We start from the raw sequence: 14186 nt of genomic DNA, 5'->3' as shown, positions 1-14186 counted from the left end.
TATTATGTGGGGATGCCCGAGAGATCTCCATCCGAAAATAACCACATGGGATTAGTGCGAGGAGGCGCTGCGCTGCCCAGACCAGGAGGCTCAAGCTTCACTGGTCACCGCCAAAATGACGGGCACCATTGTCAGCTAACTGTGCTGAGAAATAAACGTGTTTCTTCTTCTTCCAAGCGAGTGCAGAAGAGGCTACACAAGCTGACCACGGCTGGGCTGTACAAGTGTTTAGCTACATAAGTTTGTGCGGGAAATGAGCGTCATCTTACAAATATCATAGAAGACAACAACAAATACAGTAGCTCCCATTTCTTCGTTCCTGGGCGACAACAAAGGTCATTGCACTAGTGGGTTTACTCTGTGACTGCGACTGTGTCTCCAGATTCGTCAGATACGCCGGCGGGTTTTCAAATATCGGGGAGATGACGCCAAGGTGGAGCTTGGTCTTCTCACGCTGGACATACACAAATTGGCCGCTTATTATGAGCCCATCATCTTGATTAACAAGGTTTCTCGCACACACGCATGTGCTTCCACGTGAAACTGAAACCGCCCGTCTTGCTTCCACCTGTCGTGGAGTTTGCGGTCCCTAGGAAAGCCGAACAGCGAAGTATTTTCCTATGTGCATCGATAGCTAGAGCAGCAACCAGGCACGCAGCACAGGCATCGTAGTTTGCATGGTTTGCCCTTCACGATGAGTGAACAAAGGTATACCGCACAACAAAAACCACCACAACATCGCGACCCAACGCCACTGCCGTTGCAGCTGCAGCCGCCCAAGCCGCCTTCGCTGGACTCGCAGCGCCGCCGCGCGACAGCTTTGGTTCAAATGTGAAGCTCTCCCATAGCGTTACGCAGGAGTTTCATGACCAGAAAATCATTGAAGGACTCTGGCGCTACTTACAGGGGTCCTGAAGGGCATTTTGAGCACACTAAATGAACAAGCGCAATTGCTAGATTGGGTGGTCAACGTCATCTGTGCAAAGTATAACATTTTCACGTGCAGTGGATAGCTCACTCTTTCGTTGCAAAGTTTGTTGTCGCGTTCCTACCCTTTCCTGCGTGTTTTAGGACTCTGCCATCTTCCATTATGTTTTTCTTGCACTTCTGGCGAAGCGAAGTGTTGTCTGCTGAGTGTCGACAGGTCGCAACGTTGGTTTACATTTACATTCTGCCAATGACTGCTATATAAGACGAGGGGTGACTTTTGTGCAGATTTTTTTGGAAAAAAACTCGACCTATGTACCAGTTTATACGGTAATAAGAAATCAGTATCGACCAAATGTTTTGGCGTAAAGCGTAAGACAAAAGCATGGCAAGCATTATTATTCCCGCAGGGCAAAATTGCAGTCGCAGCCAAAACAGTCCCCACCATATCTGGAGAGATCAGCTATGGTGGGGACTTCATGGAATCTTACTGCGCAACTATTCTTCAAGAAATGTTCAGTTAACGAGCCATGGATCTTTGAAATCAAGCAGAAAACATTGATTTGACACAAAGGGTGGGTCTCTATCTAGTATAAAATGTTATGTCGGCGCAACCGCCCATTGTGTCGTGGAATAAAGTCTTGGACTCACTTGAGCAATGTCGTGGGTTCAAATCTCGGCAGGCTAGTTGGTGGGTCTTTTTTTTTTTTTTTTTGTCTGGTTGTTTAAGAAGGCGAAGGTTTTTGTATCATATTCACGAATCCAAAACAAAACTTTTGGTTGAACTGTCAAACTACCATATGAAGCGTCAATGCGTCATTTCAGCCATTTAAACTCGTGCTTTGTAGTTGAAAACGCAATTGTATTTTCAGAGGAAGAAATGCTGATGTGTGTATTTGGGAAATTGGTGTCTTTATATAGAGTAAACATACTTTCCTTCTATCCACTTAAACAACAGGTGGGCTTGGGGGAAGGGGGTGGATATAGGGCCGCGGCCGGCAACCAACCCTCCACGTTTGGGCCGCCAGGTCATCAAGGGAAAAGGCGAGGGTGAAATATTTTTGTGCAATCAAATGCAGGGTCGTACAAAGGGGCAGGCGCCGCCCAAAGCTCATACTACTCTTCCAAAACCACTCGTGATATCGGTTACAATGTACTTGTCTAGTTGATAAACCCAGGTTTGCGTAGAAACTTCCCACAAAATAGTTTTTTTTTTTTTTTTTTTTTTTCCTGCGGCGTGCGGGCAAAGTGGCACAGCCTGTGCCATGACTGTGGGCGTTTCCAGTGTTGCCAAGCAAAGAAATTGACAGCTAAACTATTCAGTGAATACCATCTATACGTTGTTCACATCAAAGCTTTTTGCATCTTAGAAGTTTACAATGGTGCTGAACGAAATTTTTTGACAGCAGAGCTGTTCGAGCTTGAGTTTCATCTGTGCCTGGCGTCGCTTGAAACTTGGTGCAGCAAATTGGAGGAGGAAAATGCTAGGCCAGAAATCAGTGTGAGGACAAGTTTGCGAGAAGGCAAGGAGCCAGCGAGCACATTTAGGGAGTGGAAAGCTGGGCCGGGTGTCGCTCAAGACTCGTCGCAGCATGGAGGAAAATGCTAGGCCGGGAAGTGTGAGGGGATGTGGCGAGGAGGCAAGGAGCCGATGAGGAGGTGTGGGGAGTGCGTGGCACAGCGCAGATGTTTGGGTGGGGAGGCGCACGTCAGGCATGGGCTGCGCCTAGTGATGACTTAAAGGGGCCCTGAAAGGCGTTTTGAGCACACTAAATGAAGTAGCGCAATCGTTAGATTGGGTCGTCAACGTCATCTGTACCAAGTATTACTCTTTTACGCGCAGTGGAAAGCTCACACTTTTGTTGCAAAGTTTGTCGCTTTTTTCTCACCCTTCCCTTCGTGTTTTTGGACGCCGCCATCTTCACATGTCTACATCACCGATTCCCATATGTATGTCATGAGCTAGACATCCTGCTATTGGGCTGCTTTTTCACGCACTTCCGGCAAAGAGCTGAGTCGTCTGCTCAGCGTCGGCTCGCCGGCTGATCTGCTAGCGTAGTGCCGGGGTGCTTGGACATTTTACGACAAACGAAACAAGTGTAAACAAACGCTTAACAGTTTGTATTGAATGCATTACGGCCATAACACGACATGGATATTCTCTTACCTGAGTACGTTCCATATAAAAAGCGTTGAAGCCTCGTGGCACTTCTTTCGTGCAATCGCAGCAAACTCCCTGAGCCGAATGCCCGGGTTTGACGCATACATTTTATTCAACTTCAAAACAATCCAGAGATGCGTTTCTAACGAACACAACGTCACAACATGCGTTGAAAGTCTGAACCACGATTGAGAGATGATGGGTTGCCTCCTTCTGCCCGTCGTAAATTCGGCACTCACCTCGGGCGCGGTTTGCGGGGACGAACAGCAAGTCACTTAACTCTGGCGCACAAGCCGAGATGGCTTTTAGCCACGCACACTGCACATACCCCATGCGAGGTTGAGTCGTACGTCGCTCGAGAAAGATAATCCAGAACATGGGAAGCACTATCCACCCGCAGAAGCACAACGTCGCATTTCATCGCGAAACAAAGGCGCCCACAACACACACCGTCGCCTCCTGTAATGCCAAACGCATCTCGCACTTCCCAATGGGAGTGAGTGGTATGCCTGCAGTGCCCACATGTCGCGAGATGGGGTCCCGAGCTGAACCGGGATCACGCAACCGTAACTGACTTCTGGGGCGGTTTGTGCCTTGTTGCCAAGGCAACCGATGTTTGAGATTGTCAAAGAAATGGCGCTCGCTCCAGCGCTAGAAAGCTCAGAGCCGCGCCGGAGCATATTTTGCATATGTTTTGCCAACGTTGCCGCTCTCCACCACACGTCGCCCCAAGCTGAACTGGTCACATGATTGAAGCGTTTTGTGCACGGGTTCTGTATCGGTTTAAAATGTCTCCTTCACATGCCGCCGGCAGGAATTACCACCACCGCAAAATAAGACAGCAACGTACACCGCGAAAGGGCAAGGCCAGGCCGCTGCACACATGCGGCCAGGTTTTTCGTTCGCTTTTCCAGCCTTGAGCGGAGTGCATGATTCAAGGTGTCAACAAAGCTTGCCCGTAGCAGACGGCAGTGTGAGCAACGCAATAGCAGAAGTACGTCACCACCGCGGAGCGCAGCATCACGGGAGGGAAGGCTCGCGCGCCGTCAACAGCGGAGAGTAGTCGAAAGGAGGAGGAAACTCGGAGCGACGATAATGCGCGGTTTTTGATTTACGATTTCTCAGCTAATACTCATCGCTTTAACAAAATTCTGGTGGGAGGAGATAGCTAATACATTGCTTTATTTGGTTACATGTACATCCATGCATCGGCGGAAGGTATTTCAGGACCCCTTTAAGCTCTGGCTTGCAGGTGTTCTAGTTGAGAGAGGCGGCGTGCGCTCGGCAGCATCAGTGCCCGATCTACCGATAAGGTGGGCAGACCTAGAAAAGTGCTCTTTCCCGAGGAAGAGGCCGAGCGTTGGCAAAGGAAGCGGGAAGCCAATCGTGAGCGTGTCAAACGGCTTCGAGAAGATTCGGAATTCAGGGCGAGGACTGCCAACGCTCAAAAATTTTGCCACGTTTGCAATTGAGGTGCGAAGACTGAGGCATCTGCAGAGCTGGTGGTCCTCACTATCGGCATTAGCAGCAGCTTTAATAGAAGAAAGGAATCTCGTTGGGATGGGTCTGGGGGGAAGCTACTGAAAAGCCAAGTTAATTAAAAGGCCATAAAAAAGGCCAAGTCAAAGGTGGCGAACAGCCAATATAAAGCTAAAGAAGAGTCAAGTTAAAGCTTTAGAATAGGCTAAGTTAACAGCTATAGAAAAGGCCAAGTTAACAGCTATAAAAAAAGCCACGTTAAAGGGACACTGAAGTGATATGTAAACATTGCGGGATTACTTGTGCAAATTGTAGTCCGGAGTCCCCAGGCCATGTTTCGACCACCCTGGGCGCGTTTACGCGATTTTATTTAGTAGAAAAATTAATTCGAAAATGCTGTCCTCTTCTCTTTACGCTCGCCCATTTTCTGCGGCGTTTTCGTGTGACGTCGAGAGGAGCCGAGCTCGCAATTGGCTGCGCTACTGCACGGCTCCCCGGCCTTCAGACAGAGTCAGTCGGCCCAGTGTTTCGTCCGCCGGCCGCCGACGGGTCGTCGCAATTCGTTCGCTCAGTTGAAATGAAGCCAGGACACGTTTGTGAATGGAAGAATGGGCCTTTCTTTACTTGGTTAGTTTGTACACTGTATCTAGCTCCAAGTCAAGGTCGCTTCACACAAGCGCACATGCGACGCTTCGCTGACTGGTACGCCAGTAGGAAAATATAAGGCCTCTTGAAGGCGGGAGAAGAGTCAGCGAAGTCAATATAGGTACTAAGGAAATAAAATCAACTGATATTTTTACTGTACAGCGTAAAACTAGGGTGCGGGAAGCACTTTTTTGCGCTGGGCGAACAAGCACAGCGGTCAGCAGCACGACTACGCATCTGCGAACGCTTTTCCGTCTATGAAATGCAATTGCTAGACGTGAGCTATTGTGGAAACCCGGCGACGCTTACTGCACGAGCGCAATACAACAAATAGTCACCTAAGCTGCTTGAAATGCCAAAACTAAATAAAAGTGTAAACTGGTTGTACAATGTATACCCTATATTACCAAGACCAGCAGAGCTGGCCCGTGGCCTGGGGTGCTAGGTGGCTAGGTATGTCACCGTAAGCATTTTGCAAGTCATGAGTTCGAATCCCCGCGGGTACGTTTTTTTTTTTTATATATAAGTTAACTTTTTCGTTTTCCGCCGATGTTTTCTATACTGAGTGCACCTTTTTTTGGGCCGCAACGTTCATGGCTCCACGAACTAGTTCACAGTACGCGCGCAGGCTGGCACTGGCGCGCTAGCGAGTTCTCGTTGGCGTGCTGTTGCCATAAGCACCGACTGCTTGCAGGCAGTGGGCACAGGCCAGAATGAACAGACCCTTGGCCTGGTGCGAACACGCTTTTTACGATACAGGCATGAGGGAGGCAAGCTCGAAATATGGGGGAAAAGCGCATGACATTTGGGCGTCTGCGGGTACGCGGAGGGCGTTCATGTACTGCGTAGGTCTCGGCTAGTGAATGCTATGATTCCAAGCCGTCCTGGGAGGCTTATCTTTATGCATTTTTACAGCTGACAACATGGCAGAAGCGCGGTACGATGATTACTGAGTTATTGAGAATGACCATCCAACAACGCCAACGGTTGTGTTTTACAGAACCGAAACCGAAACTTGTTTGGTTGCTCACCTTGGGCATCGTCCAATCACGGTGCCCGCTCCTCCTAACGTCACAGCTTTAGTTGGTGCGGCCGCCGCAAACCGCGCATGGTAGTTTTTCTTCTTTCGCACTTTGTAAAATAATTACCGATTTGTCAACCGGATAAACGATGAAAAGTGTGCTAATTTGAGCCAGTCTACGCAGTGCAAGCAAAAACGGGAGCTTGACAAATTCACTTCAGTGTCCCTTTAAAGCCAATGAAGAGCCACGTTAGAACGATAGAAAATCCAGATCAATGCTGTAGAAAATGGAACTTGAAAGCTATAGAAAAGGCTATGCTAAAGCTAGTAAGGACGTCCAGGTCCGCTGTTTCCTCAGTCTTTGCATCTCAGTTGTGAAGGTGGCTGAACTTTTCTTGTTTCTGAAAATAGAAGCGTAATTTTTGAAACACATTGATAAAAACCAGATTTTCCTCGAGTAAACATTAAAAATTGTGCCCGATTTATACACACTGAATTCATAGAATTAGGAAACTTGCAAATAAACCACTTAACGTGTATGTTTAATGCGGGTTCACGTGAGACAGCTGCGCATATTGCGAAATTTTGATACAGTGCCGTTTTTCTGCTCCGGGCAGCTCCAAAAGCATGAAAATTGCAAAAATGGTGCCAAACTGCTCCCAAACAGACTGTAAACTAAGGATTTTGGCCCTCGTTTCAATTTCAAAGGTGAAAAAGACGGAGTTGACAACATAATTTTCTGTAGGTGGTGCAGTTTTTAGCGGAGATGGTGGTGATATGATCTTTATATTATTAGGTCAGCTGAGCTTTCATCTTGCGCCTTCCGGACACCTCTTTTATTTTTGCTCTCATAAATGCACAAGAGGTAGAAAAAGGAAGATGGTGGAACAAAGCAAACAATAACTTCTAAAGCGCGATTCCATCTCTTGCAAGGTTCGCTAAAACGGTCTTCCTAATGGGTGTCGCTATGCCAACAAAAAGCATGTTTTGTGTGTGAAATGGCTGCTGCTCACTTCAAGCGCTTCAAGACAAAAGGTTAGGACTATTCAAGCGTTCAGTGCGCTTCGCCGATATTGTTTCTTGTTTAGGTTATGTGGGTGGCTGGGTTCCTGTGTTGTCATATTATTGGTTGGGGTACTGAACAGTGACATTACTGGGGGATAATGCTTGAGAACGTGTGCCATATAGTAAGGGAAGTTGTGCGGCTCAAAAGACGGAAATTATTAAAAACAATGTGGTGGTGCCCATGTCTTCACCGTGGTTCGTCCTTGAGTGTGTCATATGCGGTGCCTGCGTTTGTTATCAGGGTTCATGAAGCTTTTAGAGTAATTGCGATGTTATAAAACGCTGGAGTATTATGGCTGTACAGTCGAACACGGATATATCGAACTCCAAGGGGATCGCGAAATAGTTCGATATATGAAAAATTCGATATAAAAAATATGGGCTCTGAGACCTCACCTATGGCGAACGATCACTTGCCGATCGTCGCATTCAAGAATGACAACTAATTCCGCACTCAGAACGCAACAGGACGCTTTATTTCCGTGAAAAAAAAATCGCCTGCTTCTTCGTCCTGGAAATGAAATTAAAGACGCTGGTCTCGATCTTCTCGAGGCTGCACAACTAGAAAATTCCAGCAGTACGCTGCGCCTTCGTGCACCACGCACAACACGCACGCAAAAGAACAGCGCGCACGTACCACAAGAACTTTGAAGGTAACAATTCCAAGCGCTCGCGATGGTCATCTCCGAGAGAAACAGTGATCTCCGAAAGGTGCGGGACAACTCGCCAAACAGCAGCAACAGCAGCAAAATGCAAAAGAAGGAGGCCGCCAGCGCCTTCGTTCCCTCTTCCCTTTCCCGAGACGACATCGGGGGAAGACAGACCCAGAGAGAGAGAAAACAAAACTCTTTTTCGGCAAGCCGGGGAACGTACGCAGCCGGAAAAAAAAAAAAAATAAACAAAAAGGATGTGCGCATTCGGGGCATCCCTACCTCGCACTGTCACATTTTCCGAGCGTTCGGGCTTGTGTGCCTAGAGAGATTTAGCATACCGTGCTCCGTCCGCTAACGCTACGGCGGCCGGTAGCGGGGCCCGACTGGGCAAGCGCAAATTCGTTCCAGTAGGGGGGACTAGTTTTGCGAGCCAGCCTTCGCCTTGCCCGCGAATTCCTCTATATCCTCACCAACCTCAATTGGGGGTGCAGCGACCGCCGAAGAGCACCTTCCAGCTCGCGCGGCGTTCGATATAACCAATGTCGGGAAAAATGCGGTTCAATATAGAAGTACGAATTCCTATACTTTTACAAAGAATTTTCAAGGGGATAATTTATGAGTTCGATATAGACAATAATTCGATATACCCGTGTTTGATATATCCGTGTTCGACTGTATTTGACAGCTAGCCTCGGAAATGGAACGGTTGCACGCAAGTCGCGGCACGCGCTATATTGCTGCGACGTGTTCGGGCAGTGCCCGATAGCAGGACCGGTTACTATTGTACGTGGTTAATAATAATTGATGTATGTGAAGTTAAATTTAATGCTAAAGGCGAGGTCGGGGTGAACATGTGCCTCAGAGGTTGAAATGGGAGGGCTGGTGAGGTGCAACGACCATCACCTCACTTTGCCCAACTTTTGCCGTAGCTCTACACTCGTTCATACAATGCAGTCTGGGATTACAAAAATGATTTTAGTGTTCATATGATCATAAAAGCACCTTATGATTGGGGCATTTTTTAATTCAATATTTTAATGACCCCCTATGTTGTGTATGCTTGCAGCATCAATAAAATAAGATCAATAAGAAATTTGCAAGAAGGTATTGCAGTTTGTACCTTGTGATACGCTGTTAAAAAAATGTTCCGTGAAGGCTACTCTAGTTATATTTGTACTCCAAACGGATTAAGAAGTGTACTTTTCCGCCGTAGTGGCTACAAATTTGATTGTTTTGGGCTCCTAAGATGACGTATTAAATGTCGTCCAAACTGAGGTTCTCCTGCTGTGAAATCAAGATTTTACTGCTCCAAAAACTGCTCCCAAATCTGTTTCAGCTGTTAATGCTGTAATGCACCTGCCTATAAACTGGTGTGGCTGCAGTTCAGGTTGTTCGTAACACTGTGCTCTGGCCAGGTAACCAGCCAATGTGCAGAATTGTGGAGGCAGTGCTCATTTCCTCCCTTCTCGTGTGCAGTGGCCTTGAGCTGTCGTACGAGGGTGTCCAAGCGAAAGGCAACTCGCTGGTCATCAAGGGCATTGTGGCCAAAGGAACTGTCGAGTCCAACTCGGGAAAGGTGGGGCTCTTTCTTTTTTCTCCTCACTCTTGTGTGCCGCAGCCGTCTCGTTTCCTCCTCCATTTGGAGCAGTTTTTGTTTCATGCCTGACAAAGGTCAGCGGACGTTAACCAAAGCTCTGTTTTCTTTACTGCAAAGAGTTTCACCCTGACCGTGAAAATCCCTGGCATTGAGGAGCACACGCAAACGCTGAAGATTCGCCTCCTTCCCGGTAAGTCTGGTACATGCCTTGTGCTTGCGTTTAGGCATACCTGCCAACTCTTCCGAATTTTCCGTAAAATGTACGAATTTCGACCAGTCTTACGATTTTACGAATCTTGCCCGAAATTTTACGGGAAATATTTTGATTTTCGAAAAAAAAAAAGAGAATATCCATTAAAACGACACTGTGCCACCTTTCGCCGCCACGAAAGAGCAATATGTACTCTTGTTATCATCATCAGCAGAAGCTGCGACTTTTTCGCCTTCTCGGGGTGGGCTACGCATCCATGTCCGGAATTCGCTTCCACCTCGACCAGCCTGTTTAGAGCGCGTCATTCGGGGGCCGGTTAGGACCTCCGTGTTCACGTCGCTCTTCGTATGACTGCTGCAACCAATGCACTACGACCTGTGGCATGACCGTGGTAGGTGCTTCGCAGTGCATTGACACGAAGCCGCGACAATACTGTACCGTGTTTGTAAAATCGTACACGACAGAATTTGCTCTTCCTACCTTGTTGCTCATTACTCTTCAAGACTTGCAAATTTCACTTATGGTTGCGAAAACATGAGAACGCTTGGCACAGAGCGTTAATCCTTTTAAACTTGTGAAAAATTAGTGTGCTGCCCCCCCCCCCCCCCCCCCCCCCCCCCCCCCCCCCGGACCGCGGGTTTTACGAATTTCCAAGTCGCTAGGTTGGCAGGTATGGTTTAGGGCACTGCAGGCGTGCACAGATTGGACACAAAAACGCAAGTGTGACCAAGAGGTGTAGAATCCTCAGTTTTCTGGAAATCTGTGAGATCAGACTAGGCGCACAACAAGCCCTCATTGTAACGAGGTCCTCGAAACAGGAAACTGGCTTTATTATAATCGTAGAGTTTGCTGTCAGTACACTGCAGTGGGGGCCATAACGCACTTCAAATGAAGCAGTTCTGCTGTAACGAGAGTTTGCTGTATCTACATTTATTGTAGCCATGATATGCGGGAGAACAGGGTGAATGCACCCGATTCGCACTTGCCCCGTAGCTGCCCCTGGTGCAGCATGCGTGCTTGCTTCCAGGGCCTGCCCACCAGCTGCAGGTGCTGCCCCTGGGCGAGGACCAGCTGACGTTTGAGAACGGCTCCTCGCCCAGCTTTGACCTGGCCGTGCTCGACATGGCCGGCAACTACACCTGCGAGTCCAAGTTTGTCATTCAGTGCAAGGTGAGCCGCCCCGCTTTCGTTCGCTGCTGTCGAGGCAATGCCAGCGCCAGCTGGGGGAGTCCCTGTAGTGCGGGGTTGCTGAATAACCGCGTACTTTGGTCATCTGGCCAGATGTCATCTCGCCAAAAGCCTGAAGCACGAGAGAAGTGCTTCAGTAGGATGAATTGCTACTCGATTGTTTGCAAGATGCAGGTATAAAAGTTCCCCCAAACAGCCGACATTAATTTTCAGCGAAGTTGTATTTATTTATATGCAGCTTATCTGTTTCATCACCTAATGCATTCCAAGAGCTAAACTTGAGCCGCCTGTTTTTCTTTTCTATTCCCCTCTATTCTGTCTTCTAATTTCTATTCCCCTTTTTTTCTGTCTTCTAATTCTATCTATTCTCCTTCTGTCCTGAAAAAGAGAGCCTTGGATGAGGCTTAAAGGGGGACTGACGCCAATTTTTGGCGTTAATATTATTGCACAGTTTGCTTCCTTCACTCAACAGAATACCCTGGCCGAAATATGAGCAGCCCACGACACGAGAAACATACCATTAATTTGATCTCATTTATCGCGCTGATAGAACAGTATGCGGAACGGGGCTCAGCAAATGGACATCAGCGTGACATCATCCCGGTGTAGCCAAAAGAAGTGACGCGGCTAGCACTTGTCAAAAACTTGTGACGTCACTTCACGCGCGCGGTGACTGGGCACTGGCGCATTCACAAACGGGTGCATGTAGCCAGAGCTACAGGCGTAACCTCTGCCCAGAAAGGCACTATTGGCAAAAATAAAGTTCCGCACATGGGAAAGGAAGCAATAATATAGACCGGAATTGCAATAGAAGTCGCCATCAAGACTTTTATTGAAAGCGGTCATTGAATTTCCACAGCATTGGTAGGCCTAGCACATTCAGGAAGCTCAGCCGTTCAATTTTGGCGGCAGCGCAGTCGAAACAACGCCCCCCTCCGCCCTCCGGAGTGTTTTGACGTCTGCACAAAGCGGTGAGGTCATGCTGGGATTCTGTCATATGCGCCTTTTGGGCTGAAAGCGCGGGAAATTGAAACAGACGATTTTCAGACCGTTCAATATAACTAATTATCGCGCACTCAAGTATTTAACGTGCTGTTTCGGGTTCGTCAGACCATTAAGCATCGATAAAAGCAATAAAAGTGGAACTCGAAATTTTCGTGTCAGTAGTCCTCTAAAAATCCCCTTAAAGGGGCACTGACACAAAATTTTGAAGGCGAGATAACTTCGGAGATAGATTGGTGGGAACACATTTACCGTATTTACTCGCGTAATCCTCGCACTTGCGTAATCCTCGCACCCCTAATGTGAGCCACCAAAACTTGGATTTTTTTGGTTCCTCGCATAATCCTCGCACCCCCAACTTTGCAGCGGCGAAAGTTGCCTGCTCGCGAAACCCGCATGGTGCACGCGCTCTCCAACGCGCGCCCTCGTCCGCCGCCTCTCCGTTCGGTGGAGAGCGCTGTGTATCCAAGGCCATCCAGGCGCCCTAACAACCTGCATGGCTACTCCCTAACAGGCGCCATAACACGCTACTCACACTGTCCTTGAGCCGGTTTCGCGTGCGCGCAACTAGACGATGTTCCCGTATCCCGCTGTCGTGTGGTCGTGTCGCCGTCGTGGTCCCGCTCCCGCCGTTGAGCGGCAGCAGTCAGTGAGTCACTCGCGTCAGTGGTGGATAGCTCGCTGCCATTTTGAGAACTTTTTGATCTTTTTGTTTTGTGCTTGGTGCCGCTTTGCCATGGGGAAGAACTCCAGCTACGCTGCCGCTTTCAAATTGAAAGCGATAGAGTACGCGATCGAACACGGCAACCGTGCCGCAGGCAGGCACTTCTGCGTCACCGACTTCAACGTGCGTTACTGGAGTAGGGCACACACATGACGACAACGAGATAGGGCGTGCGTCACCGACTTCAACGTGCGTTACTGGAGTAGGGCACACACATGACGACGACGAGATAGGGCGTGCGCCAGAAAGCATAGGTGGCAATTTCACGATCGCTGATCGACGGGAGACTGTTTACTTTGTAAATAAAAAAATTAATAGAAATAGCTGCTGTTGGCAACACTGAGCTTACATATACAAAAAACGACCGCTACATTTAGCGGGATTGGCATAAGGCAAATTGCCAACACTGTGCACGGGATTTTTTTTTTCCCCGCATAATTCTCGCACCCCTAACTTTGCATTGACTTTTCCGAAAAAAAAGTGCGAGGATTATGCGAGTAAATACGGTACATCATCTGCAAAATATCAGCGGCGAATACAGCCTAGAACATATTTAAAATCAATTTTAAAGTGTGCGAAACGCAACCGAGCAGCCAGCAGAGGACCACGCGCAATCGACATCCCGAGGATATTGTGTAAATAAACAACACTCAAACAGGTCACGAGTTTGTGTTTGCCGCTTCCGCACTGCCGGCGTTTTTCGCCGGCTCGCCCGGCTCGCCCGGCTCGTTGCTCCAATCGGAGGGCCGGAGGGCGGAGCTTCTGCTCGAGAATGAACGACCCGATCGTTGGCGGCGGAGGCGCCGGGATTTCGTCAGCTCATCGTGCAGCTGGCCGCGACCAAAGTTCTACAGTGATTCCAGGCACTCTGTTTCTATTACTGTTTATTACCATTGGATGCGAAAACGCGCCGGAGGCACGAAAAGCCCACTGAGCTAGCCGCATGGTCGCTGTGCAGGCGGCGGCCACGGCCGCGAAGTGGCCCAGGCCGGCGCAGGTAGCTCGAGTGATAGCTTGTTACCGCTGCACAAAATTGTCCCCAAGTCTTGACCATGGTGGCTTACATGAGAAAGGAGTTCATGATGCGATGGCGGGTTGCATTAAAAATTGTCATCTGCACCGCTTACGAGAGCGGCACTCGAATATCCGCCGCAGTGCTAAGCCGAACACATCTGTAGGCGGACCTGTAGGCAGACCGGCCGGCTGCCCCCAGCGCGCGTCTTGCCACCCACCGTCTCGAGCGTCGCCCCTCGTTTTTTAGCCGTGGTAGCATTTGCACTCGCAGCGCCTGCGTCACATCCACGGCCGCTTTTTAATTAAGCGCCTCACGAGATCAGTAGGTGGGGGCATTCGCAGAAACTGCCGTCGATGCGGATTCGACAGTGCTACGGCGGCTCTGCTCTGTGATGTCCCTCCGACGGTAACGTGGTCAGCTTTGTTCACACAAAATCCACAAAATCCATCGTTTCGCGGCACTCGCTGAAACCGAAACTGCGACTGGCTGCATTGAAAA

The 14186-nt window shown here is 48.8% G+C and overlaps 1 protein-coding gene across 2 annotated transcripts in view; it reads left to right on the top strand.

The window, feature by feature from the left end:
* The window catches only part of LOC144153701 (structural maintenance of chromosomes flexible hinge domain-containing protein 1-like), a 79726-nt gene that overhangs the window by 28194 nt on the left and 37346 nt on the right, over window positions 1-14186 (top strand). For both annotated transcript variants that reach the window (XM_077685382.1, XM_077685381.1), the window contains exons 22-24: window positions 9428-9527; window positions 9666-9738; window positions 10787-10929. In XM_077685382.1, coding sequence (XP_077541508.1) covers window positions 9428-9527; window positions 9666-9738; window positions 10787-10929 — 316 coding nt within the window. The remainder of the gene's footprint in view (window positions 1-9427; window positions 9528-9665; window positions 9739-10786; window positions 10930-14186) is intronic.

Source organism: Haemaphysalis longicornis, unplaced genomic scaffold (genome assembly GCF_048455015.1).
Source record: "Haemaphysalis longicornis isolate Haplotype H1 unplaced genomic scaffold, Haemaphysalis longicornis Haplotype H1 scaffold_9, whole genome shotgun sequence".
Lineage (NCBI taxonomy): Eukaryota > Metazoa > Arthropoda > Arachnida > Ixodida > Ixodidae > Haemaphysalis > Haemaphysalis longicornis.
This window is presented reverse-complemented; position numbering and strand designations above follow the sequence as displayed.